Source organism: Pelobates fuscus, chromosome 10, assembly GCF_036172605.1.
Source record: "Pelobates fuscus isolate aPelFus1 chromosome 10, aPelFus1.pri, whole genome shotgun sequence".
NCBI classification, from domain to species: Eukaryota; Metazoa; Chordata; class Amphibia; order Anura; family Pelobatidae; genus Pelobates; species Pelobates fuscus.
In genome coordinates, this window is record NC_086326.1 from 76,832,859 (window position 1) to 76,851,520 (window position 18,662).

Below are 18,662 nucleotides of genomic sequence, written 5' to 3' on the forward strand. Positions count from 1 at the left end.
ATGCGGGATGCAGGCTGTAGTAGCAGAGTTCAGGGCTATTATAGGGAATTTCAGGGCTGCAATTGAGGGGATGAGACTGTAGTGGGGCATTGAGGCTACTATTGGGGGGTTATTTATTGTCTTAGTAATAATTCTACTGTCTGCGGAGTCCACTAGGCTTGCTCCCTCTGCAAACTGCAGTCTCAATCAAGTACATAAGGTGTCACACCTGTAGCTGTAGCCACACTGTATGCTCCCTATTCCCTCTGCAATCTCCAGACATGGTAAGGTGTGGTTGCACTGTCCGCTCCGCTCACATCTACCACCCTTCCATCCATGTCTCTTCCAGCCCCCCTTCCATCCTTGTCTCTGTTCTTCATCTATTAATATCCCTCCCCTATCATCCATGTATCTCCTTCCTTTTCCCTGCCTCTCACCCCTCCCATCCATGTCTCCCCTCCATGTCTCTCCCTCCCCTTCCACTCATGCCTCTCCCTCTGCTTACATCCATGCCTCTCTCTCCCATTCCATTCATGCCTCTCCTTCCCTTTCCATCCATGTCTCCCCTCCTGTTCCATCCATGCCTCTCCCTTCCCTTCCATCCATGCCTCTCCCTCCACTTACACCCATGCCTCTCCCTCCCATTCCATTTATGCCTCTCCTTCCCCTTTCCATCCATGTCTCCCCTCCTGTTCCATCCATGCCTCTCCTTCCACTCACATCCATTCCTCTCCCTCCCATTCCAGTCATGCCTCTCCCTTCACTTACATCCATGCCTCTCCTTCCCATTCCATCCATGCCTCTCCATCACTTTCCATCCATGCCTCTCCCTCACCTTCCATCCATGCCTCTCCCTCACCTTCCATCCATGCCTCTCCCTCCCCTTCCATCCATGTCTCTCCTCCTGTTCCATCCATGTCTCTCCCTCACCTTCCATCCATGCCTCTCCATCACCTTCCATCCATGCCTCTCCCTCCCCTTCCATCCATGTCTCTCCTCCTGTTCCATCCATGTCTCTCCCTCACCTTCCATCCATGCCTCTCCATCACCTTCCATCCATGCCTCTCCCTCCGCTTACATCCATGCCTCTCCCTCCTATTCAATTTATGCCTCTCCTTCACCTTCCATCCATGTCTCCCCTCCTGTTCCATCCATGCTTCTCCCTCCCCATCCATGTCTCTCCTTCCCCTTCCATCCATGTTTCTACCCCATATTCCATTAATTATGTCAGAATCATAATTCCAGTATCATAATATTCTAATTACCAGCAGTTCCCTGAATATACATAAACTAAAGGGGTAGAATGGAAATATGGAAGTAATATTTTATATTACGTAGGTGAAAAATTAAAGTGCAGTTTGCTTTGGAATTTCAAGATCTAGGATGGACCTGTGCTGCATAAGCCATTTTTCTTTCTTGAGAAATCATACGTGTTTTGCAAATTTAAATTAATAAATCGGATTACATTTTTGCCTTCAGATCCAAAGTATCCCTTTAACAGCAATTTAAGATATCTTACCAACTTTAAAAATATATATATATATGACTTGTTGATAAACAAATGTCCTCTCCGTAGCTTTCTGCCCTTTGCCATTTATATTTTCATTTGTCAAACGTTCACCTTCTGTCTGCAAAACAATTATCTCACACGTTAAAAGGTTACAGTATGACTGAGTATATTTTCTGATGACATTAATGATCATCTTTGAAAATGTCATACAGTCAAGCTCCCAGGAGGAAACCATTTCAAATTATTTCAGTGGTTAACAAAACAATTTTCTTTTAGTGTTTAAGAATATAGAATAGAACATTAGAGTCTTTGTCTTAAGAAGATTATAAGGTACATACCCCATGTGGAGACACTTCCAAGAGATTTTCCCTGCCTCTTTGAAATTGCCTGTTGTGGAAATTATATATTTATAGTGACATTCATTTTCCACATCTTTAGATAACAGCACAAATATTTACATTCAGTTTAGAGACATCTTTGTTGAGAGCACACTAACATTTTGCTGATTACTCATATATCACGTCGAATTAGTTTTCCCGCAGAACATAATAAATAAAAATGTCAGAAAGGGTACCATATTCAATGTTTCTTTAGGAGTGAGTACATTTAATTTCAAATACTACTGTAAATCGTGTCATTTAAACATAAAGTATGAACTGTTGGGAATTCAAAGTGAATTAAAATTTGTTTGCCAAAATACTAGATCTGAAAAATTAGTTGGTGAATATATCCAACTTGTGTATTAGGCCCAAGTATTCACTTTAGCTAACTTTAACGCTTTGCAGGCAGGTGTCCTGCCTTAAAAACAAAACTGCTAACTATAATAGTAAACAGAAAAGAGGGAGTCAGACTATTAGACAAAAGCTCTGAAACTGGAAGGGTATAGGGATTCACCAAGAACCTATGAGAGAATATAGATAGATTGTAGATAAAAACTAGACATACAAGATAGTAGCAGTTATCCAGGAGCTTGCTTAGTAAAATGAATGAGGTAAAATTAAATTAAAATTAAAAATAAAATTAAATTCGGAAAGTGGAAAGAGTAGTCTAGGATTATAAGTTATAGGACATCCTTAAGTATGCTTCATATGGATTAACCATTAAATGTCTAACATAACTATATAGTGGGACGCGTTTCGTAGAGAATAGCTCTACTTCTTCAGAGACAAAACTTTTTTCTATACATACAATTTGTTTGAATAGATGATAGTGGATACTTTGTGAACATTCTTTAAACCATCTGGTTACTGTATCCTTTAATCGATACTTATTCTTATTTTCAGTCATTTTTGCAATTGAGCAGTAAGGTTATAATTTACCCTATTTTCTTTATATTTTTCCTACTAACTTGGGTTCCACACAACTGTGTCCCACTATATAGTTATATTAGACATTTAATGGTTAATCCATATGAAGCATATTTAAAGATGCCCTGTAACTTATAATCCTAGACTACTCTTTCCACTTTCCGAATTTTATTTTTATTTTAAATTTTCATTTAATTTTACCTCATTCATTCTACTAAGCAAGCTCCTGGATAACTGCTACCATCTTGTATAGTATCTACAATCTATCTAGGTGTCCTGCCTTGTCTACCAGGTTATTTATGTATGCGAAAACTTTAATGTCAAATAGAAAATGATAATAAAGTTGAAAATAAAATACATGTTTTCACCAATAATATGAAATGGTTAAACGTAAGAATTGACAGTGTCATAACTTATCCTTGAATCATGATATATTGGTAAAAACGCTGGATACTGAAATAATACTGAATAAAATAAACCGACACTGTCTAAATAAAATAAATAAAAAATACATTATGCCTATTCTACCTAAATAAGATACATGATCAACTATATGACCCCTGTATCAACAATATCAGTAAGTGATAACAAAATTAAAAATTTCAATCAAATCAATTTATGGTTCTAATGTGTAAATGAATTACTTAACACACAACTTAACCCAAACGTCTTAACCCACAAACACATATTGGTATTAATTAGATATACAAGAAAAATAAGTTTCTTTAGATTGACTGCGAAAATAGCCTGGATTCTTGGCAGAAGAAGGTAAAGCGTTATTTCCAGCATCATACTACTACTGCCTGCTGCAGTGATTATGATGCCAGGGGTACCCTGGCCCATTAAACTGTAATGGGGCAAACCGTTTAGCAATCATTTGGCCTTATATGTGGGTCCCTGGCAGGCGCGGACTGTCGTTCTGTGGCCAATGAGAATGACAGGCTTCTGCAGTACTGCAGAAGCTGGTTATCAATCCCACCAGCCGACCATTCTTAGCCAATGAAAGAAAGTTTCTGCATAGGATTACACACAAGAATCATATCAGTTTATTGACTCTAGTTGCAGCTTGTCTAATGATATCTTAATGATGGCGCCAAGGGTAGGATTACACCTCTGGCAGAAAAGAGGTTGAACTCCATTTGTGCAGAGACTCAAAGCAAAATGTTACGCATACAGACGCCAGGCACCATGACCACTTCCAATCACTGAAGTGGTCATGATGCTGCTAGTAGACCTTTAAACAACATCCAGACCATTTAATTCAAATGAGAGATGAATTCTGAGATATGGCAACACAGGATTAAATACGCCTCTAGTGGCTAGCTACCTGCACGTTTGTTGTGCGAACTAAGTCATACTCGGTTCTCACAGCTAACTTCCAACAGGAGCACATGCACTTTTTGTCCCCGATGCTTCTCTATCACTAAAAAAAGTACAAGTTGATGGCATAGTTGGAATTTGCAAACAAATCATGACAGTACTCTAGCTGACTTTTGGGGAAATGTTTTATACCTAAATTGCACCAGTACAGAGTTTCTTGATCTGATCTCATGGAAAACTCCTCAGTCATTTTATCTTCCACAAGTCCTATAATTAAGTAGGACTTTGGCTGCATCATTCTGTATTAACACCTCTGGGCAATAAGCATTTGGTTACAAATGAAGGATTAACAAATGGAGAAAAACAGCGATATTCTGAAATGCTTTAGTCAACTTAAAGATACACAAGAGTCACCAGAACAACTGCAGCGTAATGTCCCTACAGGCCTTTTAATGTAAATACTGCCTTTACAGAGAAAAGGCGGTGTTTACATTGGTGCCATAGTGTCAGGATCGGGACAGGGATCCAACACGCAGAGTACAAACAGTAGCCAGATACGTATACCGGACCTTAGAATGGCCGGACTAACGTAAGTAGTACAGTATAGAATGGTCAAAGACAAGCCGAGGTCGAGGGTAACAGAAGACAGGTAAGCGAGAGACAAGCCGAATCAAGGGTAACAGAGATAAGCAGAGTAAGGTAAACAAGCCGGGTCAAAACCAAAAGGGATAATAGAATACACAAGCACTGAGTGACTAGAACAAGCTAGAACCACGACAGGGCAATGAGCTAATGAAAGAAGCTCTGTTAAATACCCTGTTCAGAGCAGTAACCACGCCCCCAAGGCGTCCTGATTGGTCCTGCAGCCATTGACTGACAGGTTGTTCCGGGGGAGTGTCCTGATGACTACTTCCTGCCTAGATGCTGTAAAAGGCAGTCACTCCCTCGCGGCCGGCCTAGCATGACCGGATAGACCGCGGGGAAGGGAGCCATCAGACCGTCTGGATGGAGGAACAGCTAAGTCTCTACCTCTTTCGGAGGTAGAGACCACAGGTACCCTGACAGTACCCCCCCTCTCAGATACGCCCACCGGGCGGAATGAACCGGGACGAGATGGGAAGCGAGAGTGATACGCCCTGCGGAGACGGGGAGCATGAACATCCTCCTGAGGTACCCAACTCCTCTCCTCAGGACCATATCCCTTCCAATCAACCAGATATTGTACTCTCCCCCGGGAGATTCGAGAATCAATAATAGAGTTAACCTCATACTCCTCCTGACCCTCCACCTGAACGGGGCGAGGAGGGGCTATTGTGGAGGAAAATCTGTTACATATGAGTGGTTTCAGCAATGAAACGTGAAACGAGTTCGGGATGCGTAAGGTATTAGGAAGAGCTAAACGATACGCAACTGGATTGATACGGGTCAGCACCCTGTAGGGTCCAATATAACGAGGAGCGAACTTCATGGAGGGCACTTTTAAACGGATGTTCCTCGTGCTCAGCCATACCCTATCACCTGGAACAAAGACCGGAGCCGCCCTTCTACGTTTATCAGCGTGTTTCTTGACCAACATAGAGTTGTGCACAAGGATTTGTCGAGTTTGATCCCACAACTTCCTCAAATTGGCAACATGAACATCAACCGACGGCACCCCCTGGGAAGGGGAATCCGAAGGAAGAATAGACGGATGAAAACCATAATTCATGAAGAAGGGGCTTGAATGAGTAGAATCGCAAACGAGATTGTTGTGTGCAAACTCCGCCCAAGGAATCAAACCGACCCAATCATCCTGGTGTTCAGAAACAAAGCATCGTAAATATTGTTCAATTTTCTGGTTGGTACGTTCAGCAGCTCCGTTAGACTGAGGATGATAGGCAGAAGAAAAGTTTAATTTAATACCAAGTTGAGAGCAGAAGGACCTCCAAAAGCGGGAAACAAATTGGGAGCCTCTGTCCGATATAATTTGAGAGGGTATCCCATGTAGGCGAAAAATCTCCTTAGCGAATATCTCTGCCAATTCGGGAGAAGACGGGAGTTTAGGCAGGGGAATGAAGTGTGCCATCTTAGTAAACCTGTCAACCACGGTGAGGATAACAGTCTGTCTTTTAGAGATAGGTAGATCGACAATAAAGTCCATGGCCAAACAGGACCATGGTTTTTCTGGAACCTCCAAGGGTTGCAGGAATCCACATGGAAGCGTATGGGGTTGTTTGGTTTTAGTACAAACTTCACATGCAGCGATGAACTCCTCAATGTCCCTCCGTAAAGCAGGCCACCAGAAGTCCTTAGAGATCAACGCGTAAGTTTTGCGAATACCAGGATGTCCCGCCATCTTGCTATTATGTAAACACTGTAAAAGTTCCAGTTGAAGAGCAGGAGGAACGAAATGACGGCCCGCAGGAGTCTGTTTAGGTGCTAGATGTTGCAACTTAATGATCTCGGCCAGTAATGGAGAATGAATCCTGAGATTCGTATTAGCAATGATATTGCATTTCGGAACTATAGAAGAAAGAACTGGTTCAGGTACAGTAGAAGGTTCATATTGGCGAGATAATGCATCGGCTTTAGAGTTTTTAGAACCAGGTCTGTAAGTCAGTACATAATTGAAGTGAGTCAGGAATAAGGACCAACGAGCTTGTCTAGAGGATAAGCGCTTAGCCTCCCCAATATAGGACAAGTTTTTGTGGTCCGTCAAAATCGTAATAGGGTGTAGGGTCCCCTCCAACAAATGTCTCCACTCCTTTAAGGCTTTAATGACTGCTAACAGTTCCCTTTCCCCGATGTCATATCTGCTCTCAGGCCCAGAAAATTTCTTAGAGAAGAAATCACAAGGGTGTAACGGTTTATCCAACCCTAACCTTTGAGACAGAACAGCCCCAACTGCTGTCTCAGAGGCATCGACCTCGAGCAAGAAAGGCAGAGTCGTATCAGGATGGACTAGAATGGGAGCCGAGGCAAAAAGTTCCTTGAGAGTCTTGAAAGCACCCAGAGCTTCCTTAGACCAGAACTTAGTATCAGCCCCATGTTTGGTCATATTGGTAATAGGCGCAATGATAGAGGAGTATCCTTTAATGAAGCGCCTATAGTAGTTGGAAAAACCAATAAACCTTTGGATAGCCTTGAGTCCTTTGGGCAAGGGCCAGTCTAAAATAGATTGAAGTTTTACAGGATCCATTTTAAAACCCTCCCCAGAAATCACGTATCCAAGAAAGTCTACCTGAGACTGATCAAAACTGCACTTCTCCAATTTGCAATATAGACCATGTTGCAGCAGCTTGTGTAATACCTTTCTGACCTGTCTATGGTGAGTCTCAATCTCCTTAGAGTGTATTAGTATGTCGTCCAGGTAAACAATAACACAATCATGCTGAAACTCCCTAAGTACCTCATTAATCAAATCTTGAAATACTGCAGGAGCATTGCATAGTCCAAATGGCATAACAGTGTATTCGTAATGGCCATACCGGGTATTGAATGCCGTCATCCACTCGTGACCTTGCTGGATTCTCACCAAATTGTAAGCCCCTCTGAGATCTAACTTGGTGAAGATTTTGGAGCCCTTAAGACGATCAAATAACTCGGTAATCAGTGGGATGGGATAGGCATTTCTGACAGTTATTTTATTCAAGCCTCGGTAATCGATACAAGGTCTCAGCGTGCCATCCTTCTTCTTAATGAAAAAGAACCCAGCCCCGGCCGGAGAAGAAGACCTCCTGATGAATCCCTTTTCTAAATTCTCCCGAATATACTCCTCTAGAACCGAGTCTTCCTGAACAGACAAAGGATATACATGGCCCCTCGGAGGCATAGTGCCGGGTAGAAGCTTAATCTTACAGTCAAATGACCTGTGTGGAGGCAAGAATCGGCATTCTTCTTGTCAAACACTGCCCTTAAGTCTAGGTAAAGGTCTGGTATTTGTCTTTCTGTGGACTGAGTAGGATTCTCCGGTATGTTAATATTAGCTAATGGAGAAACCTTGCACAAACACCGATCCTGGCAGCCCTGGCCCCACGAGAGTATCTCTCCTAACTCCCAATCGATAATAGGGTTATGTTTTTTCAACCATGGGTACCCCAGAACTATGGGAACGGAAGGAGACGAAATGAGCAGAAGAGATAAATTCTCCACGTGTAGGATACCCACATTTAAATTAATGGGTATGGTCTCACGAAAGATAACAGGGTCTAGTAGTGGTCTACCATCTATGGCCTCAACGGCCAAAGGTGTCTCCCTTAGCTGGGATGGGAAATTGTTCTTACTAGCAAAGGCTTGGTCGATAAAATTCTCAGCAGCACCGGAATCTATCAATGCCATAGCCCTTACTACTTCCCTCCCCCAAGTTAAGGAAACTGGTAGCAGAAGCCTGTGATCTTTATAATCAGGAGTAGAGGACAAAATAGAAACACCCAAGGCCTGTCCTCTAGAGAGACTTAGGTGCGAGCGTTTCCCGGGCGGTTAGAACAGTTCGAGAGTAAATGACCTTTGGCTCCACAATACATACACAAACCCTCTCTTCTCCTGTGCTGTCTTTCCTCCTCAGAGAGGCGGGTATACCCTATCTGCATAGGTTCAGTAAGCAAAGATATCGTGGAGTCAGGACTTGGAACAGCGGGAGCTAACCTAAAAGAAGGTCTCTGGTTCCCCTCTCGAGTGTTCTGTCTCTCTCTTAGACGTTCATCTATACGAGAGATGAACGAAATTAAATCCTCTAAATTCTCGGGGAGTTCTCTGGTAGCAACCTCATCAAGGATTACATCAGATAGGCCATTCAAAAATACATCCATATACGCCTGCTCATTCCACTTGATTTCTGCCGCCAGAGACCTGAACTCTAGTGCATAATCCACCAGTGTTCGGTTCTCCTGTCTCAGGCGCAACAGTAATCTGGCTGCATTAACCTTTCTACCTGGAGGGTCAAATGTTCTTCTAAAAGCAGCTACAAATGCGTTATAGTTATAAACTAATGGATTATCGTTCTCCCATAGTGGGTTGGCCCATCCAGGGCCGTCTTTAACGCGGGGCAAACGGGGCAGCTGCCCCGGGCCCAGTTAGTCCTGGGGGGCCCAAAGCAGCTGCCCCGTGGCCCCGCCGCCCATAGCCTGCATAAGAAAAATTCCCTCCCTACCCATGGGCCCGCGGTGCTTGTATTGCGGCTGCACCGGGGCCCATACTCTAAGGGTGCTCACCGGGTGGCCAATACACTTAGGGCCACCCGGTGAGCACTTTTCAGCACGGGCCCGGTCGGATGCTGTGGCCATTTAACAGCACGACCGGGCCTCCTGCTTTACGGCAGCCTGGGAGGAAGTGACGTCCGGGAGTCACTTCCTCCCTCAGAGATGATGACCCGCGCGGGAGGGAGGCTGAGCCAGGAGGCAGCGAGGAGGGGGACTGAGCAAAGAGAGCCAGTCCCCAACTCCCAACCACCCAAGGCAGCACACTGAACCCCAGGGAAGGTAGGAAACTGGAGGGGGGCTTTACAGTTTGCCCATGTGTATTTACAGTTTGCCCATCAGTATGTGTGTGTTTATGTCTGTCAGTAGGACTGTGTGTGTCAGTCTGTCTGTCACTAGGTCTGTGTTTGTGTCTGTCAATAGGTGTGTGTGTGTGTGTGTGTGTGTCTTGTCTGTCACTAGGTCTGTGTTTCTGTCTGTCACTAGGTCTGTGTTTCTGTCTGTCACTAGGTATGTGTGTGTGTCTGTCACTAGGTATGTGTTTGTGTCTGTCAATAGGTCTGTGTGTGTGTCAGTAGGTATGTGTATGTGTGTCAGTTTGTCTGTGTGCCTGTCAGTAGGTCTGTGTGTGTGTGTCTGTCAGTAGGTCTGTCTGTGTGTGTGTGTCAGTGTGCCAGTATGTCTGCCTGGGTATTAGTATGTCTGTGTGTGTGTGCCACTATGTCTGTCTGTGTGTGTGTCTGTGAATGTATGTCAGTATGTCTCAGTATGTGTCTGTGTGTGTGTCAGCATGTCTGTCAGTGTATGTGTCGGTATCCATATGTCAGTATGTATGTGTCAGTTTGTCTGTCTATATGTGTCTGTATATCTGTGTGTCTGTATGTGTATCAGTGTGTATCTGTATGCTGTCTTTGTGTGTTTCGGTGTATCTGTGTGTGTGTCTGTGTATCTGCATGTGTGTATATGTGTCTGTATATCTACATGTGTGCCAGTGTGTATATCGGTGTGTCTGCATGTTTTTCAGTGTGTGTGTGTGTGTGTATAAATATCTATGTGTGTGAGTGTGTGAATGCGGAGATGTATGCACATATACAAACACTACATACAAATGCACCCCGGCATTCAAACTCCAACACTACGTACAAACACACACCAAAATTATATGTAAACACACCCCTGCATTCAAAAACCAACACTACACATAAATACATGCATGCAAGTACGCCAACACCACATACATTCCATACAAAAACCTGTTTACATTCAAACACATAAAAACCGCTTAGTGCTAAATACAAACCTTCAAACATGGGTAAATGGTAGAGCCCCAGCTGTCAATGCATTGCTGGAGTTGCACGACAGATGGGGAACTACCTTTTAATCACCCGTGCGATAGGGAGGCTCAAAAAAATTCTTGCACCTCTCTACATTAGGACTGCCACTGCGTTGGGGTGGAGGACGGGATTGCACACCTGGCGAGAGGGTACCAGGGGGCCCAAGCAAATGCTTTGCCCAGGGTCCAATCAATATTAAAGACGGCCCTGGGCCCATCTCAGAGCTTTCTCAATGAGTAGGGTGATAATAAATCCTACTTTTGCCCTATCTGTAGGATAAGAGCGAGGTTGCAATTCAAAGTGGATACTAATTTGGTTTAAAAAACCACGACACTTCTCAGGAGCCCCACCATAGCGTACTGGGGGGGTAATGTGAGAAGAAGCACCCACTGTGGCTACCTCTAGACCTGAACCGACAGGAGAAACAGGGGTATTACGTATCTCCTCTGGTGGTTTATTGGCACAAGCTAATAGAGCCTGTAGCGCAAGCGCCATCTGATCCATTCTGTGATCCATGGCTTCAAACCTAGGATCAGGAGCAGCCAGCTGACTGTTTGTACTTGCAGGATCCATTGGCCCTGTCGTAATGTCAGGATCGGGACAGGGATCCAACACGCAGAGTACAAACAGTAGCCAGATACGTATACCGGACCTTAGAATGGCCGGACTAACGTAAGTAGTACAGTATAGAATGGTCAAAGACAAGCCGAGGTCGAGGGTAACAGAAGACAGGTAAGCGAGAGACAAGCCGAATCAAGGGTAACAGAGATAAGCAGAGTAAGGTAAACAAGCCGGGTCAAAACCAAAAGGGATAATAGAATACACAAGCACTGAGTGACTAGAACAAGCTAGAACCACGACAGGGCAATGAGCTAATGAAAGAAGCTCTGTTAAATACCCTGTTCAGAGCAGTAACCACGCCCCCAAGGCGTCCTGATTGGTCCTGCAGCCATTGACTGACAGGTTGTTCCGGGGGAGTGTCCTGATGACTACTTCCTGCCTAGATGCTGTAAAAGGCAGTCACTCCCTCGCGGCCGGCCTAGCATGACCGGATAGACCGCGGGGAAGGGAGCCATCAGACCGTCTGGATGGAGGAACAGCTAAGTCTCTACCTCTTTCGGAGGTAGAGACCACAGGTACCCTGACACATAGGAACACCTCTAGTGGCAGTCACTCAGATGGCCACTAAAGATGCTTCCTAGTACAGTGCTTCACAGTGTGCAGCACCTACCTTCATCGTATCCATATAGAGATCCCCATAGAGATACATCGATTCAATAGATCTCTATGAGGAGATGCTGATTGACACAGCATTGGGAGCTCATTGGATTGGCTGAGAATAACATTTTCAAAACTATAGTGTCAGGATAACATGTTTTTATTTTTGACACTATAGTGTTCCTTTAACCCCTTAAGGACCAAACTTCTGGAATAAAATGGAATCATGACATGTCACACATGTCATGTGTCCTTAAGGGGTTAAAGCAAGGGGTTCCCAACCCAGTCCTCAAGTCCCCCCTTACCAGTCCAGGATTTAGGGATTACCCTGTTGTGTCTAAGGTGTTTTTGTTTTTTTCTTTCTAAAAACACCTTAGACACAACTTGGTAATCCCTAAATCATGGACTGTTAGGGTGTACATGAGGACAGGGTTGGGAACCACTGCTTTAAAGGATTAGTCTAAACACCATATGCATTTTGCATTACTGTAAAGTGCATGGTGTTTAGAGCACAGTGAGCCCACTCTGATGTTTTAAAGTGGCTTAGAGTTCATTTCCTTAATTAAATTTTTGGGCATTTTTTAATGCATTAATTATAAAATGTTTTAAAAATATACATATGGCTCATTTTTACTATTCCTTTAAAATAAAGATTAAGAACAACTTTAAGCACAAACTTTAGAAAACAAAAAGCACAAGAGCAAAGATCAGAAACAAAAATGTGCACATCTTATAATGGTAACGTGAAAGTCATGACCTCAGGTGGCATGATTTGACAATGTCCATTTAGCCGACAAAGATCTATCAGGAAAAACAGGTGATAAACTCTCCTACACGATTTTCAATGCTTATATTTACTGATGTAAGGGAATGAGAAATACAGGGCAGAGCCACAGGGTCACAATGAGTTGTGAAGTCGTGGAATCTGTCCAATAATAGCCTACTTCAGAGCTACAAAATAGGGGGTAACCCAGATAAAAGGGTCAAGGGTCTCCTTTATTGCAATTGTATTTACTGATCTCAATAAATGTTAGGCTGTTTTGCAGTGATAGGTAGCTTTTATAAATAAATAATTGGCATATTTCAATTATTGTACCTTATAAAGTGAAATCACTTAAACATTACTGATTTGGGGTTTTAGAGTAATTTCAAATAGAACATTTTATAAAACAAAATCTCAAATGCATAATTTGTAGTGTTGTGATAGAGACAGTTGGCCTGAACACTTCTGCAATTGTCTGTCTGTCTGTCTGTCTATCTATCCATTTACCATCCACTCTCCTTCAATCCTGTAAGACTTTAGCAATTACTTTATTATTAGTGCCTTAGCACTGATTTAATGTTATAAATTAAATAAATGCAAAGTTAATTTCCAGCTGACAGAGTGTGTGTTTCTGATACGAGTCATTAGTTACTTAATTTGCAACCTGTATGCTCTGTTTAAATAACAGACAACCGTATGGTTCAGTGCTAATCTTTTACTTACCTCACTGCTCTAGAACTGGCTTATTGGCATATAGCTGTGAGCACAATGTGTTAAAAATGACAAATTATGCTTTTTAGGAAACTAGTGAACATTGCTATGAATTAGAAGTGAAGATAACAGACATCTAAATAAATACATACATGTTATACTTAGTTGTATATTTTTTTATATGTGCTGCTGTTAAGATAAACATGTTGAGTTTTAGTTCATATAATTAATACACCAAACAAAATGAAAACAGCCCTATATGTACACCACAGTGGCAACATGATTATTTTAAAATAATGGAAGATAGAAAAGGATTTTCAAGGGCTGTTACAAATCGTTAAACGCCAAAATTCCCATAGCCTTTCTAAAGACTCCCAGTTATATTCCAGTTATATTCCAGTCCTATATCAAAGAAATTACAATATTCTTTAGATTATGTTATTTACATATGTACAAAATAACGTTGGATATTCTATGACCGTTTTGGAGAAACAACTGCACCTGGATATAAATCTCAACGTATACATAAAAAACACTATCTAACTATTTATATACCCTTGTGGGACAACATTAAAAAAGAGGGAGGACCTTTTCTTGATGTCTATAGAAGAAAGCTGAAATTGGAATTTTATTTTGGAAATATCAAGGGACAAATCGAGATGTTGATATGCAAAAGTTAATTTATTATACACTTAATGACACAGAATCGTAATAAAGGGAAGAAAGACCACTATTGCCAAATATACAAAATGGTGAACACTCCATTAATTCATCTCTAATAGTTATGACATAATTCATGATATATACATATCGAGTTTTTACAACTATACACAATCTGTAGATATAATAGATGAAGCTGATAGTTCATATATAGTCTGGTGGATCCACCACTAGTTAACCAATTGGTACAGAAAAAGTTGAAAAAATAAAAAAATAAAAAAGCAAAAAGAAAGAGAAAAAATGATGAAAAAATGTAAAATAAATGAAAAAGTTAAAAAATTTAAAAAAACAAAAATAAGCAGCTTATTGAAAAAAGTTGGTTGGATCTCACCACAAATCTTTTGGAGCTGTAAATATGGGATGCAGAGTGAGGTTCAATCACTTATGGATATGTATCAAGTAGGCCGATGAGGTAAGAATTCAAGAGTGTCACTTTATCAGGAGTGGTAGTAAAGGGTAATTCCCATCCAGTCCAGTCTACGGTCTCTGATCTCTGGTCTCCGTTTCCCATCTCCTGTCTCGTGTCTCGTGTGTGCCTGGGCTGCGTACTCGGGACTGGAATGTCCCTTTACTACCACTCATCTGATAAAGTGACACTCTTGAAATCTTACCTCATACATATCCATAAGTTTATACATATCCAGAAGTGATTGAACCTCACTCTGCATCCCATATTTACAGCTTCAAAAGATCTGTGGTGAGATCCAACCAACTTTTTTCACTAAGCTGCTTATTTTTGTATTTTTCAATTTTTTTAACTTTTCATTTATTTTTCATTTTTTCACAATTTTTTTCTCTTTCTTTTTGCTTTTTTTCAACTTTTTCTGTACCAATTGGTTAACTAGTGGTGGATACACCAGACTATATATGAACTATCAGCTTCATCTATTATATCTACAGATTGTGTATAGTTGTAAAAACTTTATATGTATATATCATGAATTTTGTCATAACTATTAGAGATGAATTAACGGAGTGTTCACTATTCTGTATATTTGGCAATAGTGGTCTTTCTTCCTTTTTTTACGATTTTGTCTCATTAAGTGTATACCTCTTATACCTACACCACTCTGTAAATAAAGTGCCAACACAACAATTATTTATTATTGTAAATATTTATGCACTTAATGAAAACCCTGTAACCATCTATGATCACTTATGAATAAAACAGATAATCTAGCACAAGGATATCTAGTAATGGGTGGGAATTTTAACCAAAAAATGTAGTAACACAAAACAGAACCAAGGGGGAAATATATTAAAACGTTTTAGAGAAATATGGCTTGATGGATATTTGAAGAGTATCCTAATACGAGAGATTACACAAAGGAATACATATTCTAAATACAATTATTGAACATAATAAACCCAACCTAGAACCTGAAAAATAATAGGATTAGCCTTTATAAACTTCTATCATCAATTATAGAATAAAAAAAATCTCGATAGTTTATCTACTGCATAAGAAAAAAAATGCATTAGCACTTATATGGAAGGTATAAAATTACCAAGATTAATGGAAGATCTAAAATAATTAAATATGCGTTTTACTTTATAAGAAATGAAAGATACTATAATGAAGTAGAAATATATACATCCCCAGTGCTCAATAGATTTTCAACAATTTTTTTACAAGATCTATGAAAAGGAGTTAGCTATTTTTTATGTAATTAATTTTTAAAGAAATAACAGCTAAAGAGAAAATGCCAAAATAAATGCTAATAGCTGATATTGGTCCAATACCAAAAGATGCTAAGAATTAAACTAGAATAAAAAATACTTTGGACCAATATCATTGATCAATGTTGACACCAAAATGTATTTGTCAAATACGGATTTAAAAAAGTTATTACTTAATTGGTTCACATTGATCAATCAGGATTCATATCATGAAGATCCGCCCAGGACAACATAAGGAAATTATTGAACATTTCCCTCAGCATGGGAAAAGGGTATATATATCTTCGTATTCATATTGTTCTAGCAAAATAAAATTATAATAGGAAGGAATTGGGAAATAGTGAAAATAGCATAAAAACAATAGGTGAACAAATTGATTTTCAAGTTGCTATGGAAAAAGTTTTTTCTCTCTAATAATGGCCATGAGTTTGGGTTATAATGAAATTTGGTCACTTTGTTATGGAAAGAGTGACCGATTGGGCATTTAGAATTTGTTGAGAGAATTGTTGGGGTAAGACTGTGGTTTGTATGGATTGTTTTTTTTTTTATTCTGTCACATATTAGTTATAAGTAAATATGTATGAAATTGATTAAATATGTCTGTAATCTTGAAAGTAAAACAAAAAAAAAGAATTAAAAAAAAAAGAAAAATTTATAATAACTTTGTCTACACAAAAAAGCTGTTAGAAGAACTTCATTAACATGCTTCAGAAAACAAAATAAACCTTTAACTATGTTATATATAATTTTGATAGAAAGTACTTGGAGTCAGTTGGCATTTTCTCAACACAGCGCATAAGGCGTAACAATGTATTTAACTGGTTAGACATACCAAAGAATGCAAAATGGTAAAGAATGTCTTACCTGCTTTGGTGGAAAATTCCTGCAGAGATGATGTTTGTGCTCCAAACATAAACTTTAAAAAAAACCTGTTTGTTCTTTCTCAGCCAGCTGTGCTCAGTGTATAGCATCCTCCTGAAAGTGTATGTTGCTGGTAAAACAAAAAGTATTATTTTCATAAAAACTGTCATGTGGTACAAACAAAGAGATGGAACTAGGGACAAACCTGCCAACGCATTTCGTAGAATAAATAATGGCCTATGATCTGAGCAATACTTATGAAGGCCACCATCAGATGTTTTTAAAAACCTCTGGAACTACAAATATCCATTCACTGTAAGGAATAAACATGCATAAATAAATAACGTATTTGCCTGAAAACAAAATATGCAAAAGCAGCAAGAGGTTTCAAATCGCTATGAGGAAAATAGATAGAGCATTTATTGATTATAAAATATTCATAGCACAGTCTTCCCTAATAGACATATGAATGGTTGATAATCAGTATTTACATGGCTGGAGGAAAATGAATCTTCATCAAAATGAAATAAGTTTCTCAAATTTTTGTTAGTCCTGAGCAGGATGCTTTGTACGGTATGCACACCATAGAGAGCTGTGGAACATGTTGGTGCAAGAAAAAAAATAAAAAAAAAATCAATAATTATATATCCAACTATGCAATAAAATGTTACAGTCAATCCATTCATGCTGACATTTTTAATCATATCTGAAATTATAATCCAGCCTCAGCATTAATAATTAATGTGCTATCATGAGAGAAAATATCTAGAAAAACTACCTTGTGTAAGCATATCTAAAATAACCTCTGTATTTTTCTATTCCCAGTGCCAAGAAGCTAATCACTGGTGCCATCATGAATAATGACTTTTTGAGGCAGCTCGAGGCTTCACATGTCCGGCGTATGGTGGATTGTATGTACGAACGTGTATACAGCCAGTCACAGCTTGTTATTCAGGAAGGGGCAGCTGGAAACCATCTTTATGTTTTGGCAGGTAAATAATTAGACAATATTGTTATATTGTTGATGTTTAAGATAAAGAGATCTTCAACTTTTACTGTTACTCACAATTACACAAAAATATCAAATTTTGTAAAAAAAAAATGTTAAGTCTGAAAATGCAGAGATTAATTGATGGGACTGGTTAGATTCCTGCATATTTGGAAATAACCAGGTGGGTTTCATAAGAAACCCAAATATTTCTATAAAACATATATTCAACTTAAAGGGACACTATAGGCACCCAGACCACTTCAACTCATTGACATGGTCTGGGTGCAGTGTACCTATTACATTTCCAGAGTAACTGCAATGATTACATTGCGGCACTAAGTCTGCCTCCAGTGGCTATCTCCCAGACAGCCACTGGAGGCGCTTCCTGGATCCTAACGGACCTTTGGTCCGGTATCTGACGCTGGATGTCCTCACACTCATCACAGGGCATCAGAGGAGGCGGAGCTGCAACCCAGTGTCAAGGGACATCAGCACTGGGGTCAAGTAAGTAAATAAAGAGTTTTTAAGCCTTTATTCATAGCTTTGTATTCCTGGCACTTATATTATCCCTTTAAAGAGTAGTCGTCACTTCCTAATTTTAAGTAAATCTAACTACAAGTTAGCTATTGGTTGTGCTAAAAGTTTTTTGTTTGTTTTTATAAATGATTATATTTAACAATATTTTATCTTAGAAACTGCCAAGGTAAAATGTCACTCAATGTTAGGTAAAGTATGTCAGTTCACTCTTGATATTTTGCATTCATGGCAAAGTGCCATATACACAGCACATGCATTAATGCCCACTGTCAGAGATTATCCTGAGCATACATTGATGAATAAGGAATTTGATCATTAGTGCACATACCCGAGACATCACAGGGCAGAGCATGCAGAATTAAGTAAGATTACCTCCGCTGTGCGATTAACCCAATCTAAATAAAGTTTATTGGAATGAAGGAACAAGGAAGTATTACTTCTCTGTAAATGACAATACATCTTTAAACTGAGTAGATTTAGACCAGTGAGATAGTCAGTAGGCTAATGTATCATCAATAGACTCTGTTCAACCCTTGGGAAGCAGGTTCAAATCCTTC

General features: G+C 40.2%; 1 protein-coding gene across 1 annotated transcript in view; it reads left to right on the forward strand.

Annotated features, from left to right (window-relative positions):
* Positions 1–18,662, forward strand: part of LOC134575864 (cGMP-dependent protein kinase 2-like) — a 177,219-nt gene that overhangs the window by 46,683 nt on the left and 111,874 nt on the right. Inside the window, exon 3 of the mRNA XM_063435306.1 lies at positions 17,403–17,569. Coding sequence (XP_063291376.1) covers positions 17,403–17,569 — 167 coding nt within the window. The remainder of the gene's footprint in view (positions 1–17,402; positions 17,570–18,662) is intronic.